The sequence below is a fragment of the Medicago sativa genome, chromosome 1, assembly GCF_051527215.1.
Source record: "Medicago sativa cultivar Bolivia chromosome 1, Bolivia_mono, whole genome shotgun sequence".
Classification (NCBI taxonomy): domain Eukaryota; kingdom Viridiplantae; phylum Streptophyta; class Magnoliopsida; order Fabales; family Fabaceae; genus Medicago; species Medicago sativa.
The window spans coordinates 84,669,459-84,693,672 of NC_140749.1; the positions used below are offsets into that span (position 1 = coordinate 84,669,459).

At 33.0% G+C, this 24,214-nt stretch overlaps 3 protein-coding genes and 1 non-coding gene across 5 annotated transcripts; 1 reads left to right on the forward strand and 3 right to left on the reverse strand.

The window, feature by feature from the left end:
* Positions 1-8,158: 8,158 nt before the first annotated feature.
* Positions 8,159-8,275, reverse strand: LOC146958412 (U5 spliceosomal RNA). The gene has a single exon (XR_015025073.1). It is a non-coding gene; the product is annotated as a U5 spliceosomal RNA (small nuclear RNA).
* A 2,101-nt stretch (positions 8,276-10,376) lies between these two features.
* LOC146958413 (alpha/beta-Hydrolases superfamily protein) lies at positions 10,377-14,672 on the reverse strand. Its single transcript, XM_085739930.1, has 5 exons — positions 13,219-14,672; positions 12,688-12,746; positions 12,393-12,521; positions 12,057-12,192; positions 10,377-11,077 (listed from the first exon to the last, which is right to left on the reverse strand). The coding sequence occupies exons 1-5, from the start codon at positions 13,921-13,923 to the stop codon at positions 10,766-10,768; spliced, it is 1,341 nt and encodes a 446-aa protein (XP_085596056.1). The 5' UTR covers positions 13,924-14,672; the 3' UTR covers positions 10,377-10,765.
* Positions 14,673-15,474: 802 nt separating this feature from the next.
* LOC146958414 (large ribosomal subunit protein eL36y-like) lies at positions 15,475-16,757 on the forward strand. The gene is made up of 4 exons (XM_085739933.1): positions 15,475-15,553; positions 15,655-15,761; positions 16,194-16,393; positions 16,512-16,757. Exons 2-4 carry the CDS (start codon positions 15,660-15,662, stop codon positions 16,543-16,545), a joined length of 336 nt encoding a protein of 111 aa, XP_085596059.1. The 5' UTR covers positions 15,475-15,553; positions 15,655-15,659; the 3' UTR covers positions 16,546-16,757.
* A 1,892-nt stretch (positions 16,758-18,649) lies between these two features.
* Positions 18,650-23,328, reverse strand: LOC146958415 (protein NLP7-like). 2 transcript variants are annotated; one of them, XM_085739932.1, is made up of 6 exons: positions 22,964-23,328; positions 22,541-22,575; positions 21,738-22,303; positions 21,512-21,559; positions 20,315-21,221; positions 18,650-19,976 (listed from the first exon to the last, which is right to left on the reverse strand). In XM_085739932.1, exons 2-6 carry the CDS (start codon positions 22,563-22,565, stop codon positions 18,823-18,825), a joined length of 2,700 nt encoding a protein of 899 aa, XP_085596058.1. In that variant the 5' UTR covers positions 22,566-22,575; positions 22,964-23,328; the 3' UTR covers positions 18,650-18,822. The 2 variants fall into 2 exon arrangements, with proteins under 2 accessions (XP_085596058.1, XP_085596057.1); XM_085739931.1 differs by lacking the exon at positions 22,541-22,575.
* Positions 23,329-24,214: the final 886 nt, after the last annotated feature.

The window sequence follows — 24,214 nt, forward strand, 5'->3', positions numbered from 1 at the left end:
ACAAGAAAACAGCTCCAGAATACGGTTTCGCCTGCATAGATGTTCCTTTGGATAAGGAATGGATTTCAAATTTGTTCTTCATAGGACAACAGCCAAATCAGGCAAAAGATTATTGGTGAAAGATCAAGCTTCAACAACGACTCTTTGGTGTGCTGGCAATTTCACAACGTCTCTCTCACACCTCTATATAAAGGAGTGAAGACCTAGAGAATTGGTAATGCATGAACTCTGAACGAAAGACTCACAAAGATTTTCACAAGTACCAAACCTCTGCTGAAATTGTTCTGCATTCACTTAGAATTTCTGTGTCTCAAAGTCATATCTTAGAAATTCTTAAGTCCATTGAGTCTGTATCTGATTTGTATTGTGAGCACCTCTGATTGTATATCAAGTGTTCAACCTTAAACAATTTTCTGTGTAATTTTGTTTAGTTAGGAAGTCTCTTGCAGTTGTGCTTGAGCAGGAAGTCTCTTGATTGTGTTCTTGAGCAAAGGAAGTCTCTTGCTTGTGTGCTTGAGCATTGGAAGTCTCTTGCTTGTGTGCTTGAGCATTGGAAGTCTCTTGCTTGTGTGCTTGAGCATTTGTAATCAGATATTACTCATAGTGAAATCTCCTTGGAAGTGCAAGGGGGACTGGACTACTTCCGGATTGTGGAAGGAACCAGTATAATTGCTTTGTGTCGTTCTTCTTCTCTCTCTCTCTGTTTTATTCCGCTGCATTTAGATTCTGATTATCACTTCAGAAGCTGTCTCGCTTAGCTTCTGATCAGTGTGTTCAGTTTTTAGGAGAAACGAAGAATTTTTCTAAAACACAATTCAACCCCCCTTCTTGTGTTTTTCTCACCTTCAGATTATGCATCAAATAAACTTTATTTTCCAGCTTTGCCCCTTTGTTTGCCATTTGCAGTTATGTATGTCCATGTTTCATGTTTCAAGATGCCTTAATTGGTTTTTAGGTTAGGGATGAAGCATTAATTGGGCTCTTGTATATTTTCTCACACGACCCGGGCCATTAATTTAAGTGACCAATCTGAATTTTTTTCCTTTCTAATCAAAGAATAACGTTTTACATTAAACCGTGATTTTTTTTTTTTGGAGTAATACTTTAAACATGTTTAGTGATTTTTTCTTGTATACTTTCACCAGTCTAAATTCTTTTTTTAATCTAAAAAAATATAACCATCATTTTTTTAATGAAACCATCATTATCTAATAAGCTCAATTGATCAAAAGAATATTAAAAATTTAAAATAACTCTTATGAATAAATATTATTTTCAAAGGAATTTGTGAACAAAAAAACCTATTTATGATTTTACATAAGCTGGAATAATTATCAAAAACAAGATTAAGACCAATTATGAGAATGATTGGCACGTTTTCATTGGATGTGTAGCGGCGAAACAAGTATGGATTGAAGCTGGGCTATGGGATGTAATAGCAGCAGGTATCGATGCCGCCACGGGATTGGCTGCACATTTATTTACTGTTCTTTGCAGGCTGCAAAATCATTTGTGCAGGGACATAGCCAGGGGCGGACCTGAGCAGGGCAGGGTGTGGCAATAGCCACACCAGCTCAGGTCCAATTGTTTTTAATTTCTTTTAGAACCCAGCCCAGCCCATCACTTCCTTTTCTGATTTCTATCAGGCCCACGTTTCCTTTCCTTCTTCTTTTCTAACCGCACCACCTGTTTTCCTTCTGATTTCTCACATCAACACCACCAATCAACCATGAACCGTTCCTCTCTCTCTCTCTCTCCCTCCCTCCCTCTCTCTCTCTCTCTCCCCTTCTCTCTCCTCTCCTCTCCTCTCTCAACCCATTTCATCTCCTCTCCTCTTTAAGGTCAGTTTTGAAATTACTATATTGAAATTGATAGTAGTAGTGAGAGTAATTAAATTAGAAAATTGAAATTGAATTAAGATAATGAGAGTGATAGCAGTACTGAAATTGAAATTGATTTTAGTTTTAGGTTGGTTACTAAAATTTATTAAATTTAATATAATTTAATTATTCGACGGATTTTTTTTTTGCCACAGTGATATTGCAAGTCCAGGTCCGCCCCTGGACATAGCAGCAGTGTTATGGTGCATATGGCGCCGCCGTAATGATAAAGTGTGGGAAGGCGAAGTACAGAATGTTCGTATGGCTATACAGCTAGCACGCGAAGGTATTTTTCAGTGGGAAAATGCCCGTAAACAGTAAAAAAAACAGTGAACGGCAGCAAAATATCAGCTGGCAGCCACCGGAGGAAGGATATGTCAAGTGTAATGTCGACGCAGCACTATTTAGTGATCAGAAATGCTTCGGTGTTGGTATGTGTATACGAAACTCTCAAGGTCTATTTATTAAAGCACTTTCAAGATGGTTTGAGTGTACTCCACCTCCTTTAGAAGCTGAGGCGTTGGGTTTGAAAGAGGCTATTTTATGGCTTGGTGAATTGGGTCTTTCAAATGTGCTTATTGAGCTAGATTGTAAGCTAGTGGTGGATAGCATAGTTGATGGAACCAAAAACCAGTCCGAATTTGGCAACATTATGTCAACGTGTAGATCACTTTTAACTCATTTCCCAAACTTTAAGATAAGTTTTGCTATGAGACAATCAAATTTTGTTGCCCATACTTTAGCTAGGGAGTCAAAATTGTATGCTAGTCGCCACGTTTTTGATTGGATTCCCTCTTGTATTACGAATATTGTTATGAATGAAAGAATATAAGTTTCTGTTGGTCAAAAAAAAACAAGAATAAGATATTTTGTTTTAAATATAATTAAAAGGATAATTATCAAACAACATCAACTCATAAGAATCACTTCTATTAAAGCGTATCCAAACATAATCAATTCACATTCAACTAACTTTTAACCAAAATCAATTCTCTCAAACTCAATTCTATCAAAATCAATTCTCTCCACCGTCATACCAAACACACACTTAGTCCATAAGCAATTCTATAGCCTCAGAATAGAAAAAAGCAATTTCTCACATGTTTGGTTCAGCTTTACAAAAGCAATTCTCTTCTCCAAAAGCACTTCTGGCTGAAGCTACAATTCCTAACTTTTGAGTTAACAAGAATCAATTCTCCATTAAATTTTATATTTTGATTATTACAACCCATTATTTTTCTTTATTTTCCTTTATCAATTCTCCTTCTTTTTGGTTTGTATTTAATTCGATGAACCAAATTTAATCAAAACATTTAACGAACAAAATTAGCCCCAAAAAATATTTATGGTCAAGAGTTATCAAGTTTTGAATTTTTCTTTACGGTTTTTTCCGTTCAAATATATTGTATTTTTTTTTTACGCTATATTTTATCATTGTAGGCAACCAACTCTATTATTAATTAACTTAAATATATTTTATCAAAAAATATAAAATGCGTAGAACATATTTTGTAATTTTTTTTTGGTTTAATGATCGTATTTATCATTTTTTAAATTAATACATTGGAAAAATTTATTTATTTAAATTAAATAATATATCTACATTTAATATTGATCTACACATACATTCAACTATGTCCATTTATTTGCATTTAGTTATGTCTATTTTAGTAATTATACATTCAAAAGCAATTTTGATCAAAACTAACCAAACAACATACATTTTGTTTAATCAATTCTAAAGTATTATATCCAAACATAAATCAATTATCTCAAAATCAATTCTTTCAGAATCAATTCTATCAAAATCAATTCTGTCAGAATCAATTCTATCCAAAGGTGAACCAAACACACACGTTCATATCAACTAAGCCGAGTTCACATGGACAAATACAATAATATTAATTGAATAATATTAGTATATTCAATATACTTGTCTCTCTTGAAATGGTAGTATCCATTAAATGGAGAAGATCTTTAACTCTCTCAATAGGGGGTAACACTGGGCGACATTGGGGTGTAATGTCATATGACATTGACCAACCACAATATCATAAGTGCACAAAAAAAAAATCCTTGTGTGATAGAGAGAAAAAAGCCACTTATGATATTGTGGTTGGCATGTGACATTAATACCCTAATGTCACCCAAGTGTTATCCCTCAATAGGACTCTCATTGGAGTGTAATAATTTCGTTTGGTTTGAATTTGAGTAAAAAAATGTTCAAACTGATCAAATTGGCATTAGTTCAGTTTGGTTTTCAACATATCAATCTGATTTGATTTTTCAATTTCATCAATTTTGTTCGAACCGTTTACACCCTTAACTCTCATTCTCATAACGTGTGTGTGTGTATATAAATGCTTACAAATTACAATTACTAGCTTAACAAGTGTCTATGAGTATGAAAAACAGGTTTCTCCAAGAAAATTAAACAAATGTAAAAAAATAATAATAAATAAAATTGTCTCGTGCTCGAAAAGATTTTAAATAATTGTCATTCAATAATGAATATAAGTTGTGTTGTTTAACGAGGTACACCCTCTAATCGTTATTATAAGAAAAAATCAATAATTTAAACACAAATTTTGCCTTTTCTAAAAGGATTTCAAATTTTGTTTTTAGCCCTCATAAAAAAGTGACATATTTGTGTCTCTATAAAAAAAACAAAAAAATCAGCATGGGGTTTTAAACCCTCCCAAATTCAAATTTGTGTAACTCTCCCTAAACTTTGAAATTCTTGAATGATTTTTTTAGACTTGTTTGGAACATTATAAACGTGAATTTGTTAGAATAAGGAATTCCTTTTTTTTTTTAGAGGAAGATAGGAAATTATTATGGATGCAAAATAATATTATTAAAAATATTGGGTTAAATATATTTTTGGTCTCTACAAAATTTGGACATTCTAAGTTTAGTTTTTATTTAATTTTAATAGTTTTTTTATCCCTAAAAATATAATTTGCACGCAGTATTAGTCCCTGGTAGAATAAAGTTTATTTATTTATCCTTTCAATCTAAAATTTTGAATAATTTTTTTTTCACACATGTTTAGAACAATATAAACTTATTTACTATAAAATTTAATTTCGTTTTATCATGAGATGAATTAAATATAATTTTTTTAATTGCTAAAAGTTCAAGATAAAAATAACTAAATATATTTTTGGTCTCTACAAAATTTGGACATTCTAAGTTTAGTTTTTATTTAATTTTAATAGTTTTTTTTATCCCTAAAAATATAATTTGCACGCAGTATTAGTCCCTGGTAGAATAAAGTTTATTTATTTATCCTTTAAATCTAAAATTTTGAATTTTTTTTTTGCACACATGTTTAGAACAATATAAACTTATTTACTATAAAATTTAATTTCGTTTTATCATGAGATGAATTAAATATAATTTTTTTAATTGCTAAAAGTTCAAGATAAAAATAACTAAAATATGAGCTTTGAAATCAAATTTTGAGCTTATTTTTTTTAGTGGCGAAGTTTTTATAATGTTCTAAACATGTCGGTTAAAAATTGTTAAATTTAAAAAGTTTTTTTTAATGATAAATATTAGTTTATTAATTGTTATATTAATTTTCAACTTTTTACCTTTGACTTAAACTAGTTCAGATACTCAACCCAAAAAAATAAATTCAAAAAAATAAATGAAAAGCCTAAGGTTTCGTTAAACAAATTTTCTTTAATCAGGGAGTAACCCTGTGTGCAAATATTTTTTTTATAACGATTAAAAAAACTACTAAAATTAAGTATGAACATTTATTTCTTAAAAAAAATAAAAGTATGAACATTTAAAAAGTCATGATTGTATAGAGAGAACAAAAGCATAATAGACTAAAAAATATTTCCTTTCAAAAAAAAAAAAGACTAAAAAATATTTAATATTAGATTATGGCGAATTTGTCAGATGATAGTTGAGAAATAAAATAAAATTAAAAAATTGTATTTATTATTTTTTTAAAATTTTTCAACCAAGTTTCATACAACACGCATTAAAATCACGTAGATGTCTTTTAATTTTACATGCGAGCAGCGTAGTTTTGTTTCGGCATTAGCTGATATGGGGCTTTAGTTAGAAAGAGGCAGATATGCGGAGTAGTTTAGCACATAATATGTATGATGTGTGTAACTTGCATCCATGGTAACTAAAATCAAGCATATAGAATTGAACACAATCAAACAGGATGTCAGAAACAAACCAAGGAAGGACTTTGATCGTAGAACCAGCTGATGTTGAATTGGTTGTTAAATGCGTCCATGTAACTTGCAAGTGGTTGAAATTGCTAATGTAGTCTTTGACTGTTTAGATTTACTTTCTTTAATGAACAGTGTCATTACATCTCATTTTAGTAGATGTAAGAATGAAGCAGCTTATTGTTTGGCTTGTATATCTAGGAATGTAGGCTCTAGAATGTTGGGTGGGAACTGTGTCAAACCCTGTTACTTCTATCATCTGTAATGACCTTACTTCAACTCAATGAATGTACATCTTTGCTGTCAAAATAAATAAAAAAATAAAAAAACTCTATGGTTTATCACAAATAAGGGCTTGAATTAACAGACCTAATTTGATTGGCAAGTTAAGTTTACTTATAACTGACTTGGTCAAATTAAGGCTGATTTTATCCAATGATAGTTTCATCATTCTCAAGAGAAATAATTGTTTAGGCAATATCCCACATGGTAATGCTACGAACAATTGAGATGGAGGGTTTAGGAAGGGAAGAGAGAAGAAAGTTTACTTTTCTTTTTTTAAATTATGGACATTATAAAATGATTTTTAGAAAATTGAATTAACAACACGATAAATAATCATATAATGGTTCAAAAACACTTGATTTATTTTAAAAAATATTTTATATTGTTCGTAATTTAAAAAATAAAAGTGAGCACTCCCCTCCCTCCCCCTCTTAAACTCTCAATCCAAACACACCCTTAAACACTCACTTATTGTATGGTGCCACATCACCTCTTTTTCAATGCAATACCTATTAACCGGCTTCACAAGTTTATACTTTAGCAATTTCCTTAAAAAAAAAGTTTTATACTTTAGCAATGTAATTTATTTTATTTTTGATATTTTTTATTATTGCTATCAACCACTTATTTATCTTTAAGGTGAATTTCTCTAGCCGTTAGATTACTTGACAAAAAAAATCCTATGATAGTGACCCATTTAATAGTGTTTTCAAAATTATCATATCGATTTTATCATATTGAAACATAAAAAATTAATTTTATAGTTATAAACAATTAATATCCACAACAAAAGTTATGCACAAATTTTACAATTTTTTACATAAAATTTGAATGATGCTATTTTGAAAATACTTTGAGTTTTTAAAATTTTATCATATCAATTTTCTCATAGGAATATAAAATTTTGTTCCTTAATATAATTTTTTAGTGGCTCGTCGATCTTTTCTTCAGCTTATTTAGCTGCTTTGTGTCTGGCTGGTTTGGAATGAACGCGATAACATAATATTTAATAGCATCCAAACCCCCATTGATCAACTCTTAGAAAAAGTTAAATTTCACTCGTTTTGGTGGGTAAAAGCTAATAATACCACATTTGTGTACGGTTCTCAAAGATGGTGGTCGGACCCTTTGTTATGTTTGGGTATCGACTGACCTTTGTTTTTGTAATTACCTTGTATGACTGATTGTTTTAAGGATGGCCATTTAGTACATCTTGTATTGAGGTGGTTTCACTGCCATTGTTAATATATTCCATTTTTGTCTTAAAAAAAATATAATTTTTTAGGTGCAATTTGTTAATGAATATATAAGAATATAAATTCCCTAAAAAAAAATATAAGAATATAAATTAAAATCTACAATCGCGTTGCAAATATTAAACGGTTTTGTACATTATGAAATAAACAAATATTTAATACAAAAATTTTAGTATTTTGAAATAAACGGTTTTCTACATTAATTTTAATATTTTAAAAATACTCTTGAATTCTTCTCATACAGGGACATAGAAATCTGTTTTTTCAATAGATTTATCATACAAAAATCCGTTTTTTAATACATTTATCATATAAAAACAAACAAATTATTAATAAAAAAGTTACATTAATCTTCTTCAAAAAAAAAAGTTACATTAATATTTTTATTTAATTTCCGATCATTATTTTTTATAAATAACCACATTTAATATATTTTTAAGGGAACCACATGTCCTTTCAAAAAAAAAAGGGACTACATGTAATGTTATAGGATCCATGCCTAAAATAAAAATAAAAAATTAAACTAATATCGCAGAGCCCTCAATTAAGAGGACTCTTCCAAAAACTATCGTATGCCGCTAAATGTGACGCTGACACGGTATTCTTTAGTAAAAGGCGAAAGAATAGTTCGCTATGTCATCATCACACGACTCCGTAAATGTAATAGGTTGAAGTCCATTCATTTTGTATGCAAGCAGCTTAGTTTGGTTTATGCGTTAATCGATGTGGGACTTTAATAGACACCCATTCACTTGGCTCATTTCCTTTCTTTCTACCTTCGATAATATGAACAACCTGTTGCCACAATCCTCCCTCATTTTCACTCATCCACACACACCTATTTGGAATGTTCAATCAATCTTTTCTCTTCAACTTCACATGCTTAAAATCATCTTAATGATTTCTTCCATGTCTAAAAGCTAGATGATTAAACATATTCATTGAAGCTTTCCTTCCACAGAAAGGGACCAAGATATGAGGAGTACTATATACGCCACGAAATTTATGTTTCGAATATTGCTAACCGTTGTTTCCTATTTGAAGTCACATTAAAATATTTCTTTCTTCTCAAGCTGAATAAAGTACAAGTAATAACAAATACTTGCTAATTTTACATTTCTAACTTACTGATACTTTTTTACATTTCTAACTTACTAATACCTTTATTCAACAAATGCAGTACATGTTTGAATGTATTGAATTCTATATATATGCGCTTGATCTTAGTTATTCTTTATGTTTCTGACATCCTTTTCCTTCAATCATTGACGGGTTTTGTAACTTGAACTGCTTAAATTTAGTATAGTTCAGACGCCGACACATGTTGGACCCTCAAACACACATTTAACTTAAGAGTTCGTGCTATATAGCTAAAAAGTCACTCAACAAAAGACATCAACTTGCTAATTTTACATTTCTATCTAAATAAATAAAAGCTGCTCATTCAACATATACCAAAAGCTGCAAATGAACTTCAGTACATGTTTGAATGTGTTCAATTCTATACTATATATTATATGGTATATATGCTTTAGAGTATAGGGACAGTAAATTTCTTAGCAAGCCACCAAAATTTGAGCTTTTTAGAACCTCAACTCTGTTTGCAGAAGCTTTAAACTGGTTTTAATCATAACTATTCCTATATTAACTTTTAAATGCAGTAAAAAAATCAGGAAAAAATTAACTAATATTGCTGAGAAAAGAAGCTCCCACAAAACTAGAGAATAAAGTGACAGAGTTACAGACGAAATACATTTGATTATTAAACTTATAAAAACTATAAGTAGAGATCAATATATTTTCACTGTAAAACTCTTCACTTAATTCTTTTCAACTTTGCTTCACATTTGAAAGGTATAGCGAGAGGCCCTTTCTTTTATATATGAACAACATAGTTTGGTTTATGAATCACTCGATGTGGGGATTTAGTCAGCACACACTCACTTGACATCTCTCTTTCTGTTGTCAAAACTCACAATCTTCCCGTTATCACTCATCCACGCGCCATTTGGAAAGTTCAATCGTTTCTCTTCAATTTCATATGTTCAAAATAATTTAAGATTTCCTTCAACATCTCAAATCTAGAAGATCATAACATGTCAATGAAGTTTTCCTTCCACATAAAGACACCAAGATATACATTTATGCTTAGTTTACTAATATATTATATCCCCCACGGTACCTATACTTCAAATATTTCTAATTGTTTGCTTCCTATTTTAAATCACATTAAAAGACAAAGAATGATTCTTTTGTATAGATGGAACTAAGAATCAAAATAAAAAGCTGCATACTCAGTGAGATTTGAATTTCTCACAATCCTAGTCTCCCACGGTATGATGAAACGGACTAAATTTTCATTGGAAGAAATGTTTGTAGTATTTATTATGTCTCAAACATACTTGCCTTGAATGAAATGAAATATTCCTGTGAACATAAAAACAAATACTCAAACGAAACAAGTCTCTTCCACTTAAACCAACACATATTTGATAATAATTACTACAAGTTATGGATGAAACTTCGATGATTTTTGTGGAATATAGTAGTTCAACATAATAGATCTTTTACAAGATTGTACAGTTGTTCAAGGAATTAAAGAAACTACTGTAGAATTGTATCTGAAGCAAATACAATTTTTGTCTTGTAAATAAGGGTACCCCATTTTCCATTCATTGCAGGGTGCTATAATGATACCTTTCTGGATGAATATGTTAATAAATAGAAGAAATTGTACTCAGCTTTCAGAGATATAACCGAAACTAGAAATGCAAATTTCACTTTATTCATTGAATTATATATAGGCAGTGTAAACCTGAAAAAGTTCAATTCAGGTCTAATGAACAACTCCAACTGACATAATTAATACAAACTGAACAGGGAAATTATATTCTCACACAATTACATCAAGAGTATCCTCCTTCACACAAAACAAAAATTCCGGCGTATCCTTACATATATGAAGCTTAAGAAGAGAGGTGATTCCCAAAAATTTCTACAATAAGAAACTTACCAATCTTCACTTCATGTTATTCCCTCTTCTATCTAGGTAAACTGAACACCAAAAATCGCAAAAGAATGAATGAATTTTAGTTCAGGATAGTAATTCATACTTACTACACATAAATTACATGATCATCATTCATCTCTTGAGCACCATGTGACCATGCTCATCCTTATCAAAAAGACGCTCAATCAATACATCCCAGCTTTCGTTAACCGTACTCCTATTAGTTGAACTAACAGAAGACTCAGCCTCTGACCTTGAACTCTCCTCTCCTTCCTCATCAAAAGTTCCATATTCTGATGGTGGCGTAAAAGCATGTGGAATGTCTAATGTTTTCGCTCTTTGTAATGCAGCTTTGTATTCTTGGCCGTGTCTTGTCATTGTTTCCTGACGCTGCATGATTTGCTTTACAGGTACTTCCATGGTATTATCTTTCTCCATCATCAACTGCAATTGGCAGTGGCATAAACAAAATAGCAAAGATGTCGTTGATATATTAAATAGAATGCCAAATTAGTGGAACTTGATTGATTATTTAGGCCTACAAGAAGCTCAAATTGATATAGACATTGTTTGTATAAACAATTTAGTTAAGCTCTAATAGCTTAAGTGCTTATGTATAAGATATTTCTATAACAAAAGATAAATTAGAGTCAATATGTTTTCGTAAAATATCATGGAAAAGTTATGAAGCTGAAAACAATTTATGGGCATGTCATAAGTTGTTTCCACAAGCTCCCCCAACTAGTCTCACAAGTGCTCATGCCAGTAGATAAGCTCCAATAAGTAATAAGGCAATCCAAATAGGCCATAAGTAGGGGGAAAACCTATGATAATTTGTATGCATACTTGAAGGACATATGGTTGAAATTGTCAAAAGCTCTTTTTGATTTCGCTAATAGCTTAAGTGCTTATGTATAAGATATTTCTATAACAAAAGATAAATTAGAGTCAATATGTTTTCGTAAAATATCATGGAAAAGTTATGAAGCTGAAAACAATTTATGGGCATGTCATAAGTTGTTTCCACAAGCTCCCCCAACTAGTCTCACAAGTGCTCATGCCAGTAGATAAGCTCCAATAAGTAATAAGGCAATCCAAATAGGCCATAAGTAGGGGGAAAACCTATGATAATTTGTATGCATACTTGAAGGAAATATGGTTGAAATTGTCAAAAGCTCTTTTTGATTTCCCTACACATGGTAGATGTGGTAGACACATGGAAATTGTTATAACTAAGATGCTGATAAAATATGAAGTGATTACATCTCAAAATTCATATTTCTCGTATTATTCTAAGAATTTCAAATCTTAAGGCCAAATCTTAATTATAGTTGACACAAACACATAGAAAAAGAGAGACAAAAACAAAAGTTTGATTCCACCAAAGAATGAAGTACAAAAATTACAAGGCTGAAAGACTTACATCCAAAGCCCTTTGGGCCTCTTTCTCTATCCAAATAATGGCATGATCTGACGTAGCATTACAAGAAAGGACGATATGCTCGAACCTTCCATCTACTGGCACTGCTGTTCTCACAACTGGAGGAAACCTTCCCAATCTGCACAGAAACAGTGTTAATAAATGTAAAGCCAAACGAAAAGGCTGTATAAGCATGTTTTTTTTATTATATATCAATGGAAGAAATAAGATAAACATATGCTAGACAATCAAAAAGATACACTGTGTTTGAACTGAAGGCAATTTCCAAAATTATGGTTACAGTTCTGTATAAGCACTTTGTTGAATCCTTAGCCATACCTGAAAGGCTTTCTCTCAACAATGTGATACAAGCGACCAGGTGCATAGAGTCTCCTTGGATCTTTTAGCATCTTCTCCTCTGGTATACATGTATCCCTCATGCACCTTAAGCACAATAAGCATGGCAAACTGCAAATCCAAGAAAACAATATCTTCTCATGAAAACAATAAAATTGCTATGAAGCATCAACACTAATTTAACTGCTTAGACTTTAGTATACTAGAACATACTCTAGTCGTACATAACAAACACAATAATAACGAAGTTAGTCGTATTAGGGATCTTACAACATACCAGAAAAGAGACTTGAATATATCTTCCAACGGGGTGGCTGTCCTTGGTAAGAAGTCATCCTAACCAAGGAAAATAGCGATTAACTTCAAAGTACAAGATTCAGCATGAATCAGGTCAGCTTGAATAAGTATAAGGGAGTATAAGCAGAAGTTTGTCATGCCACTTAACCTCAACAGTTGAAATTAACTAAAATTTAAAATTATTATGAGCACATATATATAATAACTGCAAGCAACACACTTTTCATAAGAACAAATCCTTTACTATCTCTCATAATAAAACAACAACAATCGAACATTTTTCCATCAGGTCGCTATCACATAAAATAAACTTCAGGAAAATATTTGTCTCGTGTAAAACACTAAAGTTCGTGAAAATCCGCCATAAATTGTTTCTCTCTGGCACATGAAAGATTTCAAATTAGCCAGCAAAAGCTCTAATTTAACATTCATCACATTCTACTAGATGTAAAAATATTCAAAGGAACGACAAGGATTCTTCAACTAAACAAAAAAAAAACTGATAACTTGCCTGAAGCACGACAGAGTTTATGACATCTGCATATCTGACTGCCAAATTAAGCGACATACATCTAGCAGGAGCAATAGCATAACACCTAACTCTCTTCCTCTCAATATTTCCAAGTCTATCTCGATTCTGCACAACCACCATGCTCAACGCTGCAGCTACTCCTGATCCAAGGGAATGTCCAGCAAATGTAAGAGTATAATTTGGATACTTCTCTACCAATTCCCTCAAAATTTCACACTCCGCATCCATAACCCATCCAGCAGCCTTTAACAGCCCATTGTGAACATACCCCCCATCAAACTTTCTCTTCCCTAATTTATTATCCAACAGAACAGCATAATCACTCTCCTTTGCCAGATTTAGTCCCCTTATAGCAAGAACTATATCAGCATGATCATGATCAAGATACAATATATATGGTGGAGCCCGTCCTCTTGTATCTTTGTACGTCTTTCTAAGTAATAACCAATCAGGGTTGATTCCATAGCCACCAGGAGGCGCCCAAAGAGGGTTCCGAAGATCGTCTTCATACACAGCTAAAATATAGCGACAAAGACGTGGGACAGGCTCAAATTCTTCTGTTGCGGCAAATCCCCAAGTTTCACTGTCATGCCCTGCAGTGTGGAGACATCTTTTCCACGCCCAACGAGCGCAAGCTAAACAATATACACACTCAACAAGAGGAAAACCGCAGATAATCGACATTGTGACTACAGCCTAGGCATCTACTAAGCATACAAAAAAACAGTATTGGTTTTCTGCCAAATGGCAAATTTCCTCACAGTACAGATATAGATATCAACTTGAAATGTTCAAGTTGTCTCAAGTTGAGGTACAAACAAAAATTTCAGAGTAGTACTACTACTCTATCTGTTGAATAAATAAAATATTGACACTATAAAAAAATTGTAGTACCCCAAAAATAGAGAAGAAAAAAAAATTAGTATTGGATGAAAATTCAGGTAGGTATATAGCTGCAGGTATACAATAAGAGAAATGATCAAGAAGTGTTATGATCTGTGAGGAAAGTATGCAATATACAACAATATTAACTTCCTTGTGATAACAACTATAGTATTTGTTTCCACTCAATACAAGAAAAGTATATTACTAAGGGACAAAAGAGATTATACAATCTTAAGAATACAAAAAATTAGAAAGGAGGTTTTAATTTGATGGATATGAAAATTGGAAACAGAGAGAGATGCCTTACAAGGAAACCCAGAAACTCAAAGTCAAAGTTGAGGCAAAAATAGTGATTTTGATGAGAAGTACAAAATTGGAGAGTGGAGGAAGGAAAAACGAGTTGTACGAAATTTGGATGTTGGTCAAAGTAGTACCCAGAAAACCAGAGGCATCAAAAGATGAAACTTTGTTTGGAACAACGTCGGAGGAGGATCTGATGATGAGGGGATCATAAGGACAGCTTTGAGTTAACCTTGTCCTTGTTCTTTGTTGTAAACTTTATTTTTGGACATAAGTTGGAAACTTAATATAATTACGTGTCAAATATCATTATTATATCCAAACAAATTGTAATATGCAAAAGTGAATAAAAAAATTGATGAATTTGTTTTTTAAAAGTTTAATAGATGTGCTAAATAAATAATCTACATTCTCATCTCAAATGAATCAACTATTTCTTCACTTCACGTTATATTAAAGTATAATGTGGTAAAGTGATTTGATGGAATACACAATTGTTATTGATTAATCTCTACAAATATATTTTCATCTTCATTTATTTTTATAACACTTTTGTCGATAAGGAATTAACCCACCCATAAGGTTGTAGGTTCAACTTCCACTATCAATGTGAGGACCTCTTTGATAGGTGATCAATAAGTATCATACAAGCGCTCTTTGAGCCTTAAGACATGCCTTGACCTTAGTGGGTGTCATATGTTGAATTCACTTAAACCTTTTTCTTTCTAAAAATAGGAAATAGGATACACATTGGCAATGTGAAATGATTGTAAATTGTCATGCAATAGCAATTATGTATTGAAAAGTGTGAAAAGTTGTACATTCAACCTTTTAAAAAGTAAAAATTTGAAGATTTCAATAAATTAATTAATAAATGAAGAAGTAAGGTAATTGTTCCTTCCTACACTAGCCATTTTTTTTTTTTTTCAATGAAAAAGGAGTAATAAAAAGATTAATGGGCCTATACGGGCCTTTCCGTTGAAGTAAAGATAAACCCACGACCCGATTTAACTCTGCAATAAAAAGCGGAAGCAGCAGATACTCGAAAGAACCCTAAGGTTAGCTTCTTCACTTCCATTCCACCGCACTCTCTCTGGTGTTAGGGTTTCTGAGATCACCGTCACTACAGGTATTCATTTCTTATCCTCGTTCTTCGATTATCTCAATCTCATGTTTTCGTCTTCATCATTCGAAAATTCTGAAGTGCTTTTGTTTGTTTATTTGTGACAGGAGAAATGGCTCCTAAACAACCAAGTACTGGTTTGTTCGTTGGATTGAACAAAGGCCACATCGTCACAAAGAAGGAATTGGCTCCACGTCCTTCAGCTCGCAAGGGGGTCAGTCTCATTTTTTTCTCTTTTTTTTTTTTTTTTTTTTTTCAGATCCATTTTATGTTAGATTTAAATTGGAATTATTAGCTTAAGGTTTTAAGTAGTATCTGTTAAGCTTGTTATGCTCGTACTTTGTATTAAGGATCTGTTTGGATTGGCTTATTTTTTAGCTTATGCAAGTAAATAAGTTTTTTTGTACTATGTATTAATTCATAAGCTTGTCAAGGTAGTTTAAGAAAAAACTGCTTATGAGGATGATATTTATGAGGATGACATTTTTGTTAGGGAGATATATGAATAGAAGGAGAAATAATGTTGGGCAAATTATACACTATCTATCCACCATAGGAATGAATGAAATAATGTTGTAAGACGAAATGATTTTTGCATTCTGTTCATCTTGGATGTGGCCCCTAAAGATTGTTTTTATTCGTTCAGAAAACAAGCAAGAGGGTGCACTTTGTGAGGAACCTCATTAGAGAGGTTGCTGGGTTTGCTCCTTACGAGAAGCGTATCACTGAGTTGCTCAAGGTTGGAAAAGACAAGAGGGCACTTAAGGTTGCAAAGAGAAAGCTTGGAACCCACAAACGTGCAAAGAAGAAGAGAGAGGAGATGTCTAATGTCCTCAGGAAGATGAGGTTTGTTCTATGTTCTTTGTTATTATTGTTATGCTTGGTATTTGGTTATTATGATAAACATTCCCGGAACATGTTCTTGTTATTGGTTTTTGCTTATTTAGATATTTTCAATGTGCAGGGCTGGTGGTGGAGCAGGAGATAAGAAGAAATAGGTTTTGTTTACTTTTGTTATGGCTTCACATGATGGGAGACAAGCTATCTAGTTTTTCTTTGCTTCAATTTTCTCAAGTTTTTATCTTTATTGTTAGAAGAAATGTGCTTTATTTAACTGAGACTTGTGAGTTTATCATATTTTTGCAAGCGAACTTAGCATATTTTTGTGTATCACTAGATATCAAAAGATTTTATGGGTTTATATTTTTAAGGAGTTCTTTGTTCCTTATGATGACCATGTTTTCATTAAACGTTATATGGTCTAGGAATGATTGATACAGTAGTTTACCAAAGGGAATTCTAAGTGATTAGGAAGGGTATAACTTTAAATATCATACGCTCTAAGAATGATTGATACAGTAGTTAACCAAAGGGAATTATAAGCTTACTAGGAAGGGGATAACTTCAATACAGTGGAAAATTGGAAAGTTTTCTTTGTTCTATCTATCTTTTTCACAACTATGAATTATAGTTTAAGTAGAAGGTGTCAGTTACAACTTTAAAATAAGTTTCTTCTGAAATCCTTGATCAACATTTTCCTTGTCTCAATGGATAGTGCGTTGATCAAGACTCTGCTCTTAAAGACAATCGAAAATTCTTGTCCATAATTACACTTCAATGTTTTCGTAAATGAAGTTCTAATTCAGATTAAGACTACGGACGTGTTTCGGTAGGCAACTAAAATTGCTTTCGATTTTAATTGAGCAGAATTTGAATTATGTTTAGATGATTACTTTAGTACTCGTACCTTCTCGTATGCCGCCACTGTAACATTAATAACACACTCCTCCATCATCTCTTGCTGCGTACACATTAGGTTACAGCTCTGTTTCATTTATGCACAACGCAAATTGTAACCAATTTTAATAGCAGCTTATCAAATTTTAATTCAAAGTCCAGATAACTCGTAATGCACAAGGCATCCATGCACTGATTTTCGATTATTTCATCTTTCTTTCCATCGTATATATCAATATCACCACTGATACCCGCCATCTAGAAAACATGCATATACTCAGAGAACTGATGAAAGGAGAATCTAATGACAATTAGGAGGACAAAACAGCCAATACCCATGTTATGGAAAGGAGAGACAAATGCCGCACGGCATATATGGTGAGACACGTTTTGGCTAGTTCTTAACAATACTTTCATATCTTGTTTCTTCCTACTATTCTCTATTCCAAACTATCATTATGTTGAATGAATACACGAGTAATTTACCAAGACCAGTGGTTCAACATGGTATTAGAGTTTATCGAATTCAAGGGTCATCTACCTATCCACGCACCAACCTCAAAAAGAGTGATTGTAAATAAATTTTATCGTAGGTTGTAAAACTATTGAGATGTTATAAGCAGTGAGAATTTAGTAATAGTTTTTAATAAAAACCCATGAGAATGAGGTTTGTAAGCACGCATGGCAACTGTGTGCATTTGCCCAATTGTTCATCGATTGTACGGGTAAATGATGAGATGCATTTTGCACGTGAAACCTTTGTAACAAATAACAGCTCTCTTTGCAGCCAACACTTTTTCTTGCAGTATTTTAACGACCAGCCTTACAGAAGGCACCAGGAAAAAAAATTATAAGTATCTATAGATTTTTTATATAGAATTTGCATCATTATAACAACTGAGTTACACGTTTCAATTCTCTCTTTTTTTTTTCTCTCAAATTTTGTAATGAGAAAAATGAAATACCAATCAATAATACATTAATAACCCAGAAAAACATGTGCCAAGAAGGCCATGACAAGGAAGAAGACAACCAATGACAACGAAATCGAAAGATAGGAGATGTGGAGGACAATCTTAAGGGCCCCATTGATCCTCTACAAATCTAAATAAGTGGATAGGGCATACACATATTGATATTATTCTAGAAATATAACCATAACAATTTTGTTTCACTTGTCTAACATTTTACTCTTATCACAAGACTCTAGTTGTGACAGCTAAGGCATCATTTTACGCAGTGTGTGACAATTGTTGTTGAAGATAAAAATAAGACACGCCATAAGGTTTGGATTTCATCCAACATATGGACTGAACAATTCTAAATGTCAATATCAACATGATTTTTAAACTTGACCATGTTATGTGTCATCAAAAAATCCAAACTATTTTATCATATGAATTATTCTTAAATCTAATCTCAAACTTTTTACAATTTGAGCAAATCTTAACCAAAATTAATAATGTTTTTACCTATCTTCCTAAAGATTACAAGAACCTAAACAATAGATAACAAACTGAACTATGCACAGAGACTTGTCACTCCCCTGAACTCTCACAGGAGCTTCCAAGATTTGATGTTATGTCATGCACCAAAACCCGGATTATGTTGCTTCCTCCGGATGATCTCGAAACATACATGCACTCCTGAAGGTCTGCATCACATGCTATCAAAACCCATTCATTATCATCGTCCATGTACTTGATATCAAATGTGCCAACCTCAAGTTTCAATCTTCTGGAAACTTCTTCTTTCAATTCCACAATGCCACAGTTCAAAGAGACCCTAAACCTTATGATATCTTCTCTATATGTTGCCTTAATAGTTACAGTCTTCATTTCTTTTCTAGCTGCAAAAGGCGTCACTGAATTATTAATGATATCAATGCATTGTTTAGGAGGAGCCAGATGTGATGAACCTGGAAAGTTGTTACCACAAGCTTCTGGAGCCAGATCCTCCAAAATGGCCTCAGCTACTGAAGGGCACAAATTTCTCAAATCTTTCGAACTTCCAGCGTCCTCTATTAGCAATCCTCCAAACGGCTCTTGAAGTTCTGCTATCACATTGTCGGGCATACGGTGAGAAGTTGGAGAGTTTAAAGCATTAGTCGGCTGCATTCCCGACTCTGGCGATCCCCTCAACACAACATGTTGTTCATTGTTGGATGGAATGAACGGATCTTTTATGGTTGGAATTTCAATTGGGGGACTACCGTGGCATGAACCATGAGAAGTAGGGTTTGTGCTATCTTCGCTCGAGCCACTCCTAGTTCTATTCCTTTTTCGGTCCTTTCCAATTTCCTGAATAGTCACGCCTTTACCATTAATCACTTCTTTCTCAAGACTATGTTTCCTTCCTCCTAGCAATTGATTTTCCATTACAATCTGTATGTTTGTTTCTGATACTTTAGAGGCATCAAATTCATTCTCTTTCATCTGAGGCTCTGACGGCCTATTGCTTAACGAGCATTGCTGGCTGGACTTATTCGGAGTAGAAGGCTCAGGAAATGAACTAACAATTGGAAGTTGATTATTACCAAGAGAATTCAAATCAAACGCTCCTTCAGCGCCTTGGACAGATTCAATAACACGTTTGAGCTTAGATAGGGAACGGTTAACCTTGTTAATCTTTCGAGATGGCCAACGAGATATCCCATGCTGCCTGCAGATACGCTTCATTGTAGTAGGGCAAACTGTACAACAAGAATATATCCAAGAAGTTTGTGTTAAAGCTACTACTTTCTTTCATGTTTCTTAGATAACAAACTACTACTGTTTTTTTTTTTTTTTTTACAAAAATACAGTTTGTATGTTTCGATTACGTAATACATTCTTCGGTAATTGTATATTTCCAGATAGCAGCAAATTTGTAAAGATAAAATAACCAAAAGATGCACTCCATTGTAGTAGAGTATGCATGTGTATTCTTAGAGAATTATAAAATGTTAATATTGGATGAATATGTTTCCAGCTAGCAGCAGATTAATAAAGATAAAATCACATCACACTATATGTCAGAGTATGAACGTACCGCCAAGGCTCTTTGCAGCATCTTTAAGACTCCCAGCAAAATAACGTTGTAGAACTTCAAGACTAATTGATTTCTCAGTTTTTCCACGTTTCCTCTCTGAGGGTTTCTTTATGTTTTTATTCCCTAAGGTAGACATCGGATCAACACTTCTGCCTACATTTTCACCATGAACCTCTGATGGATCCTGTGGTACTCCCTCCTCCTCCTCCTCCATATTTGGTGAGGCATCGGGTCTAGGTGGTGATTTAATAGATTGAGCAATAGGAATAGATTCGGTTCTAAGACGAATGCCTTCATCAGTTGCTTCAATAATTTCAATTGAACCATTTTCCTCGAGTTCAACACCAGCAGCAATGTTAAGACTCTGAAAATGCTGTTTCATTGTTGACAATATGGATCCCAACAGCATCTTCTGTTCATGAAATTCAGTAATCCCAGGAGGCAGAAAAAACTCTAATACATAATCATCATTTCCTGTATGAAAACTCCGCAAACAGATTGCAAAACAGCTTGTTAACCCAAACATGAGAGCATAATGAACCAAAGGGTAATCTGTCTTGCAGAACTTGGTAATGTTTGTGCAGAAGCACATGTTTTGAGACAAAAACGCCCTCCCCGCAACACCTTGACCATGTTGTAAGTGATGTTCGACACATGCTTCTCTGAAACCCCATAAATGAGCATCTACGATATAGGCTGCCGCCTCAGTTGTAGACATGCACACTTGCCCCATGCAACTACCATCAAAACTCGAACAACTTTTCTTGAAACCGCCACCATGAGCCAAAACACTCCTATGCCTACAGGGAACCCATGTTTGGGCTAGAGGTAAATTATGAGTTTCACACACCACTGTCAATATCTCTAAGATCTCCGATAATGCATTTTGACGCCCTTCATTGCAAATCTGATTTAAAAGCATTGCCAAGTTATATCTGTGGGAATCCAGGGGTAAGCGATAGAACAATAACAACATTATCTAGATATAACAGACTGGGATGCATCATACATGATAAAAACAAATCAGGATATGCATTTACACCAACATCCAATGAGAATCCAGTATTTTCCAATTATTTTTAAAATGCAGTTACAAATAGGCTTATGTTGCAAGTGTGAATCATTGTCACTGGCTGTCAGTGCAAAACAAATTTATACTGACTGCGTACCTCCATTAAACTCTAAAAATAAAAATACCTGAGTGAATGGATGGTCCAAAAACTCTGAGCTCCTCAAATTTACTGCCTGCAAGGAAACCAAAAGCAGATCATTGAGGAATCTAAATATGTTTATAGTTATTCAAAATCTCTGCCATTGAAAACTTGGTATAAAATGTATAAATATCAGTTCGTCACATTGTAATCACCAAACATAAGAAAACCATAAAACTTAGGATAGATTGCAAAGTTAAAAGAAACTCAACCTCTAGGGCTTTGCAGATTTTTTCAACCTCAGGAGCATAGTTAATCTTTAGTGAAGTCATTATCAACTCTATCACACCAATACATGACTGCAACGAAGGTTCAAATACAGGCAAAGCCAAGGTTCCACGAACGTTGTAATGTTGAGCATGATCTCGGCGGGGATACTCTTTATTAGAATAGTACAGAACATTGGGAGACCATTCTGGTAGTTTCTGCTGAAAAACTCGACCAGGAAGTCCTAGAGTTCCATCGTTCTCTCCATCCACAGAAAACATGTACATCAGGGAAACCGTTCTATACTGATTGAGTCCATTACTATGTGGATCAAGGACAAAGGGTTGACCTGAAGTTGTAAGTACATACCGATTACCATTCCTCACAGGTGCCCAAACCTGAGCCAATACATTCAGTTCAGTCCACTCTTTGAAGTAACGAAGCGCTTGTGTCATCTTTTCCTTGATTACACAATATCCATCCAAATTTTCTATTGGTGGCAAAAGGGGTGGCAAAAGTGTTTTGTTGTCGTCTTTCTCCACCGGCTTCTCAGTTATTGAATTTGAATCACCTGAAAAACAGTAGCTTTAGTTAGAAGAAATGCAGCTCTCCACATAAACTGCAAAATACATGTTTAGCACCACATGACATTGGACTGGATTATGAAAACTTCACGGTTATTATATTAATAGCTCAAAAATACAAGTATATCTAGAACTTTCAATTTCAAACCTTATAAATACTCAAAAATCATAATAACAAATGTAGCATGTACTTGTATAAGGTAAAAGCCCAAGAAAGCAATTACCAGGCAACTCTAGCCATGAAGCCATGAAACTTCAGCTGTTCAATTTAGAAGAGGGAGACAAAAACAAATTCAATTTCAATCACATAAAGTCCTTCTACATAATTAACAACGCATATAATCAACTTAATCTTCAAATACTGTAGTAGGTTATTAATATAATTTTTCTTTTTAATTAAAAAATGTTTCTTCACTACACCAACATTCACAAGTAAAATTAGGCACATATAAACTCATTATACATTAAGGGAAAATAATTATAAACTCTAAAATTCACATATTACATTATAAAATCAAACAAAGCAAAAATTGTTGCATCAAAATCAAGTTACAGTCAACTATGAATTAATTAAGCAAGTTCAAAAGATTCAAAAAACTTTCAAAACTGAAGTCAACAGAAAAAGAATCAAACAAAACAAAACATACAAGAGAAGATCTTGTGGCAATCAGAGAAAGCTGAAGCTGCAAGTTTGCCATCTTCTCCGTCAGTAAAAGTCCATAGAGGAGAAGAAGGTTGATCAGAGATGTTTGAAAACAAAAAAGGTGACATGGGATTGGTGATAAAGGACATGTGATCCAAAGGCCATGGTGTTTCTAAATCTAGATCAAAATCCATAGAACAACCATGTTCTTCTAATGATGTTTTTGTCTTGGGAGGAAAGTCTTGATTTTCTTCCTCAGGTTCTGACATTTTTTTTCTCAAGGTTCTGTTTGTGGGTGTGATTCAAAAGTGATAAAGCTTGGAACTTTGTGAAGAACAATTTCAGCAAAGGAAATGAAAACAAATGGGTAAATTGAAGAATGCATACATAGTAGTATAATGGTTCTACCACTTGCAAGTTGAGACAAAAGTGTGAATAAATTATTCAATAAAATTAAATAAAAAAGAAAAAGAGAAACTTTGACTAATAATCATTAAACAATCATTTTCGTCCTTAAATATGTATTGTGTTATTATTATAATTTTTAAATTTGCATATAAAATTGACTAAATAAAGATTTATTTGTTTTTTTTTGATGAAATGCACATTTACATATAAGTTGTTACTTTTCGAGAAGATAAACGTGCAATAAACTGCGCCGCTAACTTTTTTTAAGAATTAAAATAGTTTTTGTTTATAGGAATGACCGACATGAATATTTATTTACTATAAAAATTACTTTGTCATTGTGATTTGTGGGCACCAACTACCAAAAGGAAGGGCAATTGCACTTGTCTTTGTCTGTGATTATTTTATTTGTAACAACAGTTTTAAACCACTGGAGGAAGAGGAAAGGAACAAAAATAGGAAAGGATGGAAAAATTGACTACGATACAATCTTAAAGATTTGTAGACAAAGATAATAAATCTGTTATGTGGTTGTAGCAGCATATAACTGAAGTTAGTTGTTTGTATGTTTGTGATGTGTTGTGCTTGTGTACATGAAAATGCAATCACATTTCTTGCTGAGAAAATGGTTGATTCGAATTGAATGGTTCCCACTTCCCATGATAAGAATATGCCATGCCCTTAGAGTACACTTTTTTTCCTTTATGCTGAGAATGGTTGAGATATTCCTTCAAAAAATGCTTGATATTATGTTGTAGAACGTTGTTTTTTCTTCCACAAAATCACACAGGAATAAGAGGTTGATTTGAAGGGGGAGTAAAGTGGTGAAAAATTGTATGTGTGGAAA